Consider the following 14,245-nt stretch of genomic DNA (forward strand, 5'->3'; position numbering starts at 1 on the left):
GGGGTGAGCTCCCGTTGTTCGGTCCCTGCTCCTGCCAACCTAGCAGTTCGAAAGCATGTCAAAGTGCAAGTAGATAAATAGGTACCGCTCCAGCGGGAAGGTAAACGGCGTTTCTGTGCGCTGCTCTGGTTCGCCAGAAGCGGCTTAGTCATGCTGGCCACATGACCTGGAAACTGTACGTTGGCTCCCTCGGCCAATAAGGCGAGATGAGCGCCGCAACCCCAAAGTCGGTCATGACTGGACCTAATGGTCAGGGGTCCCTTTACCCTTTAAGGGCTTAATCTAAAAGAGTCTATAATCATTTATTCTTTCTGTTTGAAGCAACTTCGGAGTTTGTAGATGTGAGACTAGCCTAGTTCGCTTAACGTTTTCAGGATTAAGAATATGTCTGAAGTGAAATGGATCGCCATGGCCATTGGTACCTTCACTAAATGAATCATCGCATCTTCAAAAAACACCAAGTCCATTCCTGTCCCACGGACACTCTCGTTGTATATTTGTAAGAACATGTTCAAACGTTCCTTCAGGTGCTCAAACGAGGCAATGGGTTCATAGATTTTAGGCATGTCAACTTCTGTTTCATCCGGCTCCTCTCCTGTGATCAAAAAATATATGTGACAAGTTCATATGAAGGACAAGGGTGATATTTTTTTAAAACTTACTGCACTGCTCTTGGGTGTTCTAATTGTAATGTCTTCTCTTGCCCATCAGGAATTGAGAAAGAGACTACTAATCCAAACAGAACCACCTGTTTATGAATAGTGGTGGAAACAAAAGTAACAGTAATAGAAATAATAACAGTAGTGATTGTAAAGACTGTTTCAATGAACATTTAAAGTGACTGATAAAGCAAATTAACTAGATTTGATTTGGGATGCAATGTCCAATTCAGGATCTTTAATTAAAGAGAGATGTAGGCCACAATTCTGTACCCACTTACCTGGGAGTAAACCACAATGAACTCAGTGGGACTTACTTTTGAGAAGGCATGTATACAGTTGCACTGTTAAATACTTAACTTTCTCATTGAAGTCAATAGGGGTGCAAAATACTTCAATTTGTCTGAATCATGGCTGTTATGCTTTACTGTATGTGCACTTATTTCTGTGCTTGCAACAATTTATTCAACTCAAAAGGAACATGTGCTTTATGTCATTTCAGGAATAATAATAATAATAAACTTTGTATTTGTAATTAATTGCAATATTTGAATAGCTCAGTTCAACTTTTTATAGCTGCTGGTAAACATTTGTGTAAAATGCATTTTTCTCACTAAAATTGGCTCAAATAGTTTAGTTATTCTAATTACTTCTATAAACATTGATATAAACTCAGGGCATCATGCTTGTGATATTATTTATTATTAATTTATGCAACCATCCAACAGAATAATATGCATATAGATGTATTTTCCCCCCTTTGGGGCAGGAATTAGGATTAGCTTTATACACTAAAATATGCAGAAAAGTGTACAGTAAAAGTTTAATTTAGACATGTGGTATTTAAAATCCCCCCAAGGAAAAATATTAGCGCTTAAGCGTTGGTTTTTATCTTTTTAAACAAAAAATTCTTTTGAAAAATGTCACAGTAAATGTTTAATTGTATGTAAATTCAGCTTGTTTTGTATCAGGATAAAGTTTAAAATATGCTCTTTCAGATAGTTTTTTATTCATTTATTTCAAGAGATAATTGCATTTTATATACAAGCAAGTCAAAAAGCTAACAAGATACTGGATGGGGTAGTTTTCTGACAGCGGAGACAATTACAGAGTGCCTTTTCATATGTGATAGAGTGCGTCTTCTCAAATATTTGGTAATACAAACATGGTTTTCATTGCAAGTCACAGACATGGTTTCTGTGGCTTGATGCTCCCAAACTGGTCATGTGTTTTTTTGGCTAGCTCAGACACTGCCATTCCAGATTATTCTATCCCGTTTCAGATTGGCTATATGTGTGAAGGTGCTCCCAGTTCTTTTACAGAATAATAGTGTGTCCCAGCACACAGTTTTTGAATTTCTGAGACATGGGTGCTGGGAAATAAAAGACAAGTTGGTCGAGTGAAGGAATAAGCTACAGGCTACCTTGGTTACTGAAGCAGTGAGGGGAGGGCTGGGAATAAGTTTTTTATTATTAAAGGAGCCCAGGGCAGCAATAGATTGCTGTGGGCAACTTGCTGCAGGTGGAGAAGAATCAGTAGAGTCTTTAAGGCGAGAGCAACAACGTCTGATCTAAAACAAAAATAAAAAATCACTTTTCTGAAGTGTGAAGTTTTGCCACTCCTGCAAAATACATTTTAAACAAACGAGACTGAACCATTTTTGAAGATTTAAAAGTGAGCTATTGTTTTGCTGGTATTCAAGCCACGTTCCTGCACTTCACTTCCCCAAGGAAGAAGTGGCTAATTCCCTTCCCACTTCATCTGCTCCTAATTCTTTCAGTGCCAACAACTTTGGCTGCTTCATGTAAGGAGCTACTGAGCACTTGAAGCAACGTTGAGCAACCTGGATGCTGCAAAAGGAGGGTGTTATGCTCTCTCCCCAAGCATAACATACAAATTCCATAGAGTACCGCTCTGCAAGAAACATTTCTCTACATGCTGTGCGTTGTTTGCATGCCAAAGCTCACTACTTTTAGCATAAACTCATGTATATGAAAGCAGGTGCTGCATTTTCCCATTAACAGTCAACGGAAGTAAAATCCCACAGTTAGTAGCTATTGAAACATGCAAATGCAGGGCTCTACCTGCTGCTAATTGTACACAATAAATTCATCTCAAAAGCTGAATCAAGGATTTCATGCCATTATTTAAAACAGCTTCTAAAAATGTTGGTAGTCGTACCTTGGTTCTCAAACGCCTTGGCGCTTGTACGTTTTGGCTCCCGAATGCTGAAAACCAGGAAGTAAGTGTTTTTGAACGTTTTTTTGAAGCTGAACATCCAACATAGCTCCTGTAGCCAATCAGAAGCCCCACCTTGGTTTTCAAATGGATTCAGGAGTCGAATGGACTCCCGGAATGGATTAAGTTCGAGAAACAAGGTTCCACTGTAGTGTGAAATTATGCAGATTACAGAATTTCTGGTTTTATTCCTCCACCATAGGAAATGTCCTATAAAAATGCCATCCTATGAATACTTCACAGTTTATAGGGGTTTGTGTAGTTTTTCTTCTTCTTAAATGTTATTATTCATTGAGGCAAATTTTTGAAGCTGTTACCTTTCCCTATATGGAGAAAGCTCAATTACAAAGCTGAAGTATTTACATCTGCTGAACAGGATAGCAATCCTTAAATACAGCTCTGCCCTTATCAGCCATCAAGATGAAGGTTGTGTAAGCCCAAACATGCTATGTGCTTAAGTTATTCCCTGTTTAAGCTACAGTTGTTTCAAAACAAATAGTGATAGTGATAACTCAAGGCCACCATCTCTGAACATATTAGACATGCTTAAGACTTCTATGAAACTAAACATGCACAGCTGGATACAGAACTCAAGCCCTTAAAAAAAAGAAATTCTAGACAAATTTCTAAATTCCAGCTGACTCAGGCACCTGCAGCTTACCTTTTACAGATTTTTCCTTCTCCACACCTAGTTTGAAATAAAATATGTTTCTTTTGAGGAAAAAGAACGAAAATCACATCCTTTTTCCATAGAAAGCATTTTTGTGAAGAACAATGAGGGGTGGATGAAATGTGTCAGTTTCAGATTCTTTCAGTTTCTCATTTCCCCCCCCCCCCCCAGTCTTGAGTTCAATTCTCCACATTCAAAGTGTTGGTGCTGACCTTTGAAGCCCTAAACGGCCGCAGCCCAGTACACCTGAAGGAGCGTCTCCACCCCCGTCGTTCAGCCTGAGGTCCAGCACCGAGGGCCTTCTGGCAGTTCCCTCATTGCGAGAAGCAAAGCTACAGGGAACCAGACAGAGGGCCCTCTCGGTCGTGGTGCCAGCCCTGTGGAACACCCTCCCATCGGATGTCAAATAGATAAGCAACTATTTTACTTTTAGAAGACATCTGAAGGCAGCCGTGTTCAGGGAAGTTTTTAATCGCTGATGTTTTATTGTGTTTTAAATATTTTGTTAGAAACCACGCACTGTGGCTGGGACAACATAGTCAGATGAGTGGCACATAAATATAACAACCACAACCTATGTGGAAATAATAATTTCCACATTTGTTGTTGTTGTTGTTGTTGTTTCCACATTGGTTTTGAAGCCATCCTTTCTCCTAATGTGCACATTTTTGTATGCAATTTTGCCTGATACTTATGATGATGGACTCATTCCTGTGTTGAATTGGAGAACTCCATCGCAACATTCAGAGGTGTACTTTTGACAGATGGCTGTGTCTCGTATTATTTGGGAAAACATCAGTTCGGCAGATTGTCATTAAAATTCAAACAACCAAATCTCTCCCCCATCCTTGTTAACATCTATATTGGATAGAGGTCTAGCCTATGCATGCTTCTTTATACTCTGGTACCTACACCTAAGTAGCAAAAGCTACTTTCTGTAGTGTGACAAGACAGACTAGTGTGTTGTTTGCACCAACACATTAGTTGACTCCAGCAGCCCAGTGCTTCACTTTTGTGCTCACTCTGAGCTGGCAGTGCCAAGAATGAGAAAACAACTAAAGCATCCTTAGAATCACAACACAGTGCCTAGTTATCAAGGCAATGTTATACATTGTAAATATTATGATTTTATTATTTCCCCGTTTGCTCTCAAGATACCATGTCTTTCCAAACTGGACATGTTGTAGACATCCCCTGTCTATGACCCCTTCATTTTCCTTATGTCAGACAGATGGTTTTCAGTTTAGATTTTTACCTGTAGCTTCAGGGGCATCTCTTAAGAAATCCACAAAGTATGCATCCGTGCCAAGGTCCACCAGGGTCTTTTTATCACTGCCAAGTTCCCCTTCAACAAGTTTTGCCAGTGCCAGATCAAACCAAGTAACATCCTCGGGAGTTGTGAAGCGGTCAGCAATAACACGCTTACATTCATGCTTCCACAGTTTTATGAGCACCTGTCCAGAGATAAAAAAGGAGAAAAGAAAAACTGAATGTTCCTTTTTGCTTCCGGTTAGGTTTATTTTTTTCCAGCATCCAGATCTCTCTTTAAAAAACAATCTCTCTCTCTCTCTCTCTCTCTCTCTCTCTCTCACACACACACACACACACACAAACACACAAACACACACACACATGGATATGGTCTACTAATGCAGATCATTACAATAAAAACATCACAAAGTGGTAACAACTGAGTAAGACCTGATTTGCAGGTGCATAATGTTCACCTAAGGGCATCCCCTGACGATCAACCCATGTTAATTTGCTAATTGGCCATCAAGGGTTTAACGCAACAGTGATCCGTTCCTTGGTGAATGGACTTACATAGAAAAACTTTTCTTAGCACCTGTGCTTAAGAAAAAAGGAATTTGAGCAGACTTTCTCACCCTTCATCATAAGCTCCCAGGCTAGGTTACAGCCGTGGGAAGATACAATAGTGTATTACAATCAGTCAAAACAGTTATCAGTTGGAGAAATACGGTGTGTCAAAAAAACACATAGGAAGTGTCAAAGGCCAGGGATAGGATGCCATCTTTGACTAGGATCAGAAGTGGGAAATTCTCACACACACGCAAACACACACACACACACAACCTTATTTGTCTTCTTTACCTCCTATTTTAAGCTGCTTCTTTATTTAATCTAACGTTTTGGGTACCAATACTGCATGATGGTTGTCTTCTTCTTCCCAAGTACGTGACTGCAGTTTAATTGGTGATGTAGGAAAGACTTGGAGGCAGGAAACATTGCCCTTATTGAACATGGGTTGGGGAGGGGGGAGCATGGCCACCAGGCTCCAAAAACATTCCTTCCAGCTGCAGCCCTGGCCTTCCAAAAATCATGGAAACCATAATCAGTTGTACTGCAGGGAAAAAACCCAATCTTCCAAGAGTAAACCTTTGGAACTCAGCAGGGTCTTCTTCCTTTTACAGTGGTTCTCTGGTTACGTACTTAATTCATTCCGGAGGTTCGTTCTTAACCTGAAACTGTTCTAAACCTGAGGTACCACTTTAGATAATGGGGCCTCCCGCTGTCGCCGGCGCACGATTCCTGTTCTCATCCTGAGGTAAAGTTCTTAACCCGAGGTACTATTTCTGGGTTAGCAGAGTCTGTAACCTGAAGCGTACGTAACCTGAAGTGTATGTAACCCGAGGTACCATTGTATTTTATCATTTGTGAATGTAAACCAGTCTTCAGTTTACTGAACAGGGCTGCTTCTCTGGTTCCTACTGTACTGTGTTTACCATCAAAGTATCCCCAAAGTGCAAAAACCTGAAGCATCTCAAATAAATCATGATGCCAATCCGTGATATGTGAAGGCACCACATGCACTACTTACATTTGATTCATTGATTACTTCTGAGGTGGTATTCAGCATCCCTTGCCAAATCCTGGAAAGGTCTCGGAGATTGAACACATAATGAAATTTGGCAGGGGTCGGCAGCATCTTGATCTTGGTCATTTGCCACAGCTTGCGAGTCAGTGGCACCAGCTTGGAGACTGTAGCTCTCACTTCCTCCATAAAGCCTCTCTGGCTGCAGTAATGTCCTACTCCAATCACACCTGGAGAAGCCAAACATGATAGTTTGGAGAGAGAGAGAAACCATGCATCTCAGAGCCCCATGCCACCATCAATTGATGCAATTCAGGCGACAGAACGGCAAAACTAGAGAGTGGATGTATTGCACACACAAAAACCTGCAAAGCAAATGCCTCCAAGAGACTCAAGGCCACACCTGTTACAGGTAAATACAAAGCCTAAGGAAGAAATGATGTTGGGGAAGATGGAGGGCACAAGGAGAAGGGGATGACAGAGGACAAGATGGTTGGACAGTGTTCGCGAAGCTACTAACATGAGTCTGACCAAACTGCGGGAGGTGGTGGAAGACAGGAGTGCCTGGCGTGCTCTGGTCCATGGGGTCACGAAGAGTCAGACACAACTAAACGACTAAACAACAACAACAACAAAGGAAGAAAGAATATTCTGGGGTTCCCTGCTCATATAAACAAGGGTAGCAAATTCTCAAGGTTGGAAGTCTCTTAAACTCTTTATCAAGTGTAAAGAAAACTTAAGTAGCATATACAGTACGAACAACAGAGTTTAAAAGCTCTCCACATTACCAAAGATCTTGTCGATGGACGAATTAGAAGGCAGAGTGCAATTAAAAACAGAGAATTGCCTCTTCAGTCTCTGAGGGATGTCATTGCGTCCGCCACCCGGATGAATCATGGCAGCCAAGAACTGGATGTCCACAATGTTGGTGAACTCTCCAGGCTTCTCCAGGTTATAAAAACCATTGTGCTCCATCAGTTGCCTAACTATCTCATTGGTGACCTGTGGGAAAAATGGGAAGCGTTTTATAACGTTTTGTGCTTTGGTTTTTGCTCTTCAGTTGGGCTCCTTTGGGAAGAAGGGTGGGATATAAATTCAGGCAACCAATCAGTCAAAAACTTGGCATTAAACAAACAAACAGGCAGCAGTCCTGTTCCCACTGACCCTTTGAATTCAATAGGACTTACTTCTGAGCGGACATGTGTCAGGGAACTGCAGGCAGCGAGGGAGGAAAGAATTAGAGGATACAGGGAACGATCTCCACTGCTCAGTACTGAGTCCTCCTCAGAAGACAGAGAAGAGGATAGTGAGTCTGGGGAGGAAGGGGTGCTTCAGAGAGAGGGGGATCCACGTCACAGGGGGAAACGAAAGGGGCTGAGCCGTTGGTTGTGTTGGTCTCGAGGGAGAGGGAAAAGAGAAACTAGTCAGAGCAACGCATCATGAGAGACGGATCGCTTTGTTTATTCTGCATGTAATCTTGTCAGAAGGAAATAAAGAAAGGAATTTATGGCTGGCTGCCGGGAGTGTTTTCTCTGCTAAGTTCAGCAACGTGTGCACATGGTTAGGATTATACTGTAAGTGAACATTTAAGTTTTTCAGATTTGCAGAGCTCCTTTAATAAATTGACTCATCTCATATATTTTTATTCCTATATTGTCTCATGCAGTACTATGGTGTATTTACATAAGAATGAAATCATAGCATGAGCATATTTGATTGTGTCAGAACACTATTATTCCTTCCTCTTTAGGTCTTTGTAGGATAACTAAAACTAACCTAGGATTTTTGTCATTCCAAATAAAATCAGGCAATGTTCTCTGTCAACTTAAAAGGAATTGCTTTGAAGCAACATTGGAACATTTTCCATTATAAATCTTGGTAAAATATGATCATCTTCATAAGGACTACTGATTCAGATCAATGCATTGAATTGTGTAAAAGAAATATCCTATTCATTTAAGCTGACCTGGTCTCCCCATTCGTTGATTACAGGCATATTCACATCATCAATGAAGACTGTCATTTTCTTTCCTGCCGGAGGACCATAAGTTGTTCCCATGCGTTTGTCCACATAACTTTCAATTGTGCGCTGGAAGAAGAACATGCATGTTTGCAAAAATCTAAGCATCTCCTCAAGCCTTTAAAATGACAGGCATGCCTTTTACATGCTACTGCTTAGTCTATGAAGGAACATGAAGGCAAAGGCAGATAGTACACACAACATGTTACAGTTTTTCAATAGCTGTGCTTTATTTGAGTATCGTATGCCATGCAAAATCCTAAATGAGAAGTTTCTTCTATCTACATCATGATTAGAACTCTCATAGTCAGTTCAGTTATCAAAAGATATTCCTATTAAAAGCAAACCTATACACCAATTACATGAGAGGTGGGGGGGAAATGCTACTACTATACTAGGGGAAAATCCACCTTCTCCCACTGCCGCTAAAGTCAACGGGACCCATGCAATGGTACATCATGGGTGGGAGAGTGACCATGGTTTGGGTGAGAACTAGATATAATGTAAGTGTCTCCTCCCTATGCCAACCCCATCTCCCCCACGACTCTGCTCCATTTTGGTCATCTTGCTGGTGTATCTCCTCAACTGGTATAACTCAAATACAGTGGTACCTCGGGTTACAAACACCTCGGGTTACAAATACTTTGGGTCGCTGCGGCAGCGGGAGGCCCCATTCGCTAAAGTGGTACCTCAGGTTAAGAACGGTTTCAGGTTAAGAATGGACCTCCAGAACGATTTGAGTTCGTAACCAGAGGTATCACTGTACAGGTCTACAAACAGTCCTGTTAATGAATGCTTCGGACAACGAACTCTGCAAAACCAGAAGTAGGTGTTCCGGTTAGCAAATTTTGCCCCGGAAGACGAACAGAAGTGAAGCACCGGCGTTGGGAGGCCTCATTAGGGAAAGCATGCACCTCAGTTTAAGAATGCTTTGGTGTAAGAACGGACCTCCGGAATGGATTAAGTTTGTAAACCGAGGTACCACTGTATAGAATTGCACCTGAAGACTGCAATCCTTTACAGACCTTCCCGGGACTAAAGCCCATTTAACTCAGGGCTTATCCACACTTGATTTTTTTCCTCCCCGGTTTCAATGTTATGGTTCCTGCAACACTTTTATGGTTTGTATCCTATTTAAAAAGGTAAAGGCAAAGGTAAATGACCCCTGACAGTTAAGTCCAGTTGTGAAAGACTCTGGGGTTGCGGTGCTCATCTCGCTTTACTGGCCGAGGGAGCCGACGTTTGTCTGCAGACAGTTTTCCGGGTCATGTGGCCAGCATGACTAAGCTGCTTCTGGCAAAACCAGAGCAGCACATGGAAATGGCGTTTACCTTCCCGCCAAAGTGGTACCTATTTATCTACTTGCACTTTGATGTGCTTTCGAACTGCTAGGTGGCAGGAGCTGGGACAGAGCAATGTGGGGATTCGAACCACCGACCTTCCGATCAGCAAGCCCAAGGCTCAGTGGTTTACATCACAGTGCCACCCGTGTCCCTTTGTATCCTATTTATTCTCCCCTCCCCCCAAAAAAGTTAAGCAAAACTTAAGGAGATTTAAATTTGGCTGATCTGTATTCCATAGAAAAGTCGGCAAAGCAGAAATAGTGCTGGAACTGTCCTGGAATATGGAAACAACCAGGAGACCTGGAAGAGATTTAGGAATTAGGAATTGGATGCACTTATGCATCTTTAAATGGGATGAATAAGGAAGAGATGGCATCCCAAGAGAGGAGCCATTTGGCCACCAAAGACACAGGAACAAGATTAGCAGGCTATGGCAAAGATGGACCTTTGACATTTAATAAAACATTTTTGAATAATCTCATTCTGGTATACAGTCAGTGAAGTGAACCAAAAGGCTCACTTCACTTTCAGTTTAGAGAAAGATAATTCTAAGGAGTACCTGAAACATTAAAGGAGTTGTTGCCGATGAAAAGTTCAGACTCTTGGCCATGTGGCTTTCAGGATTATATTTTGACATGTAGCCTTTGATGATGACAGTCTTAGCGGTCCCTTGTTCACCAATTAGTAGCACTGCCTGAAGATGAGGAGAGAATTCAAACGAGTTGGGGAATACTTGAACTGAGGGCATTGGCAGAGGCTCAAGTCTCAAAATTATTCTTTTCAAGTAATATAGAAGAAGAAGAACATTCCAAAAAATTATATCATCGCTTGCAACATTAGTAATTTATTTTGGCAGCACCCATCCCTGACCAAAATGGAGTTAGCTGTACCAGCAAAATCTATATTGTAATGCACAAAGGGATTTTGTGATGAAGCCTCTGGCACTGATCAGCTGAGCTACTCTAATGCCAAGAAGGGGTGGTAGAGAAAGAAGGTTCACTGGCTCCTATTGATAGAGCACCTCTGGTCCTAGAGAAGAAAAGAGCAGGTAAAATGAGCAGGTAAAAAGAGCCTATGCAAAACAGTAGAGAAATAGGCGTCAAGGACGAATGAAGATGTGGGCCTGAGAATACCATTACATGGGAGGTGTGGACTGGAAAGGAGGAACAGGAGAAAGAATAGTCCCGAAAAAATAATGAGGTGGAGAATGTGGCCATGGTAGAAAGAAGAAGAGGAAGAAAGAGTGGGAAAGAAAATAGGTAAGAAAATTAGAGGATGTATACATAATGGCATCTGCCCACATTCTTCCCTTCCTCCCTCTGTCATTTATTTGAGATCTACAAGCTCCTTGAAAACAGGGACCTATCTATGTTTTCTGTGTAACTCCGAAAGGTGTTGTGCACACACTATAAAGAATAATTGTGATTTGAAACTGCCATACTTACCTCCAGTGCTATTCATAAATCCCATACCATACCATTTTCACAACTAAAAATCTGCTATATTTGGTCACACGGGTTAATCAACTCTAGGAAAGCTAACCTGACACGAGCAGAAGGGGGGCAAAGCAAGATCTTTTGTTGTTGTTGTTTAGTCGTGTCTGACTCTGCGTGACCCCATGGACCAGAGCACGCCAGGCACTCCTGTCTTCCACTGCCTCCCGCAGTTTGGTCAAACTCATGCTGGTAGCTTCGAGAACACTATCCAACGATCTCATCCTCTGTCGTCCTCTTCTCCTTGTGCCCTCCATCTTTCCCAACATCAAGGTCTTTTCCAGGGAGTCTTCTCTTCTCATGAGGTGGCCAAAGTATTGGAGTCTCAGCTTCAGGATCTGTCCTTCCAGTGAGCACTCAGGGCTGATTTCCTTAAGAATGGGTAGGTTTGATCTTTTTGCAGTCCATGGGACTCTCAAGAGTCTCCTCCAGCACCATAATTCAAAAGCATCCATTCTTCAGCAATCAGCCTTCTTTATGGTCCAGCTCTCACTTCCATACATCACTACTGGGAAAACCATGGCTTTAACTATACAGACCTTTGTTGGCAAGGTGATGTCTCTATCACTACTGGGAAAACCATGGCTTTAACTATATGGACCTTTGTTGGCAAGGTGATGTCTCTATCACTACTGGGAAAACCATGGCTTTAACTATACAGACCTTTGTTGGCAAGGCGATGTCTCTGCTTTTTAAGATGCTGTCTAGATCTTTTGTAGGCACAATGAAATAGCTAGTGCTGGATATGGATGCAAAAGACACACATTCAAATCCTTATTGAGCCATAGAGCTGTGGCTGTGAACATGTCACTATTCTTCAGCTTAGCCCGACTCATAAACCTACCCCAAAGAAGTAACCATTGTAAAGGACTTTGAAGAATTGGAGGAGTTCGATAAAACTGCATACAGCAATGTCAGTTACAAAGTAAAAATCCCCAGCCCTCTTGATCATCCCTCCACCAGGTGGAATTACTGAAATCCCTATGTGAAACATCAGAGAATTACCTTGCCTTGCTTTGCAATAGTATGCATAAGGAAGTCCGTTCTCACATTGTCAACATTTGGCACCAGGATGGAGCCATACTCTGGCGTGCTATTGGTGGGATATACATACTCATCAATGCAGGTATTCCAGTGCATCCATTTGCCTAGTCCAAAGGAAAAGAAGTGAATTCCCCTTGAAACATGCTTTGTATTTAAACATATGTGTATGTATTAGCCCATAAGAAGGTAGTCAAGGAGAACTAGTCTGAGAGACATTTTTGGCAGCTTTCCAGATCTGAAATCTACAAAAGCAGGGATGCAATTGAAACCTCTAATCCCCATTACGTCCAATTTAAAACAGAACTAAGTCATGAAGCCATTAGGTGTCGTGGACATTCATGACCCATGAGAGTCATGGCACGGCACAACTTGGCAAAAGCATATGACTGGCCCATTTCTTATGTAACACTAAACATAGATTTGTATTATGAGGGCAAAACACACAGAATATCAGATTCAGGTAGGTAGCCGTGTTGGTCTGACGCAGTAGAAATATATAAAAAAATAAAAACAAAAATTGTCCACCAGCACCTTAGAGACCAACTAAGTTTGTTCTTGGTATGAGCTTCCGTGTGCATGCACACATCTTCAGATATACAGTGGTGCCTCGCAAGACGAAATTAATCCGTTCCGCGAGTCTCTTCGTCTTGCGGTTTTTTCGTCTTGCGAAGCACGGCTATTAGCGGCTTAGCGGCTTAGGCGCTATTAATGGCTTAGCGGCTTTAAGAAAAAGGAAACAAACTCGCAAGAACTCGCAAGACGTTTCATCTTGCGAAGCAAGCCCATAGGGAAATTCGTCTTGCAGAACGACTCAAAAAACAGAAAACTCTTTCGTCTTGCACGTTTTTCGTCTTGCAAGGTATTCGTCTTGCGAGGTACCACTGTACCACTCGTGTAACTGAAGAAGTGTGCATGCACACAAAAGCTCATGCCAAGAACAAACTTAGTTGGTCTCTAAGGTGCTACTGGATATATATATATATATATATATATATATATATATGTTTTCGTAGATTTTCACGGGTACAGGAATGCAGGTTTTGGTGTCCTCGGGTGTCTTCCCGTGTAAAAGTTGGGGTGTCTAGGCGACGTTTCGACGAGGTCTCACTCGTCATCTTCAGGCTGGTGCTTTCGGCTTCTTGTTACTGGAACAGAGCGGGATCTCAGTGTTTGAGTTCCTATAAATACTGTAGAGGGGTGTGGTGTATTGCCTCAAAAGTTCTGGGCAGAGGGGAAGTTCCCAGGTTAGTGTTCTTTTCTTCTTTTGTTCCTTAATTACTTGAGGGATATCTTGAGTGATTTCTTGAGTGATATTCTGAGTACCACTTAGGTGGGTCATTAGGTGTGGATTAGTTGCTAAAGCCTTCGTGTCTTGACCTCTTGAATTTGTGAAGAGTTTTTTCTGGGAAGATGGCTGTACTGCACTTAGTTGTGCTTTGGCTTGGCTTCGTGTATAGGGGCGAGCTGTGGTTTTGTGCCCTGTGCCAGCCAGATCTGTGTGGGGATTGCAGGGGGGTGCAGCATCCGGAGGTGCCACTATGGTTTGGTTACTGGATGGTGTCTGTAATTTATCTGTGGAGAGGGTCTGGGTTTGGGTCTGGTGTGGTTGATTGGTGGTGGCGTTCTGTGTGCCTCTGGATCTGGTGTCGGTTTTTGTGGGGAGGGCTAATTTCCAGATGTCTGGCAGGCGGGACGTGTCGTCACGCTTGTTCATGTTGTGAGGGTGTTTCTCTATCTCGATATATATCTCATATATATATATATATATATATATCTCATATATATATGCAGGTTTTGGTGTCTTCGGGTGTCTTCCCGTGTAAGAGTTGGGGTGTCTAGGCGACGTTTCGACGAGGTCTCACTCGTCATCTTCAGGCTGGTGCTTTCGGCTTCTTGTTACTGGAACAGAGCAGGATCTCAGTGTTTGAGTTCCTATAAATACTGT

General features: G+C 42.1%; 1 protein-coding gene across 4 annotated transcripts in view; it reads right to left on the reverse strand.

The window, feature by feature from the left end:
* Window positions 1–14,245, reverse strand: part of DNAH5 (dynein axonemal heavy chain 5) — a 183,438-nt gene that overhangs the window by 60,286 nt on the left and 108,907 nt on the right. For all 4 annotated transcript variants that reach the window (XM_083518904.1, XM_083518905.1, XM_083518907.1 and 1 more), the window contains 7 exons: window positions 12,262–12,404; window positions 10,323–10,457; window positions 8,367–8,489; window positions 7,189–7,402; window positions 6,407–6,630; window positions 4,823–5,021; window positions 423–595 (listed from right to left, as the gene is read on the reverse strand). In XM_083518904.1, coding sequence (XP_083375030.1) covers window positions 423–595; window positions 4,823–5,021; window positions 6,407–6,630; window positions 7,189–7,402; window positions 8,367–8,489; window positions 10,323–10,457; window positions 12,262–12,404 — 1,211 coding nt within the window. The remainder of the gene's footprint in view (window positions 1–422; window positions 596–4,822; window positions 5,022–6,406; window positions 6,631–7,188; window positions 7,403–8,366; window positions 8,490–10,322; window positions 10,458–12,261; window positions 12,405–14,245) is intronic.

The sequence above is a fragment of the Podarcis liolepis genome (assembly GCF_965112155.1).
Source record: "Podarcis liolepis genome assembly, chromosome: 8".
NCBI classification, from domain to species: Eukaryota; Metazoa; Chordata; class Lepidosauria; order Squamata; family Lacertidae; genus Podarcis; species Podarcis liolepis.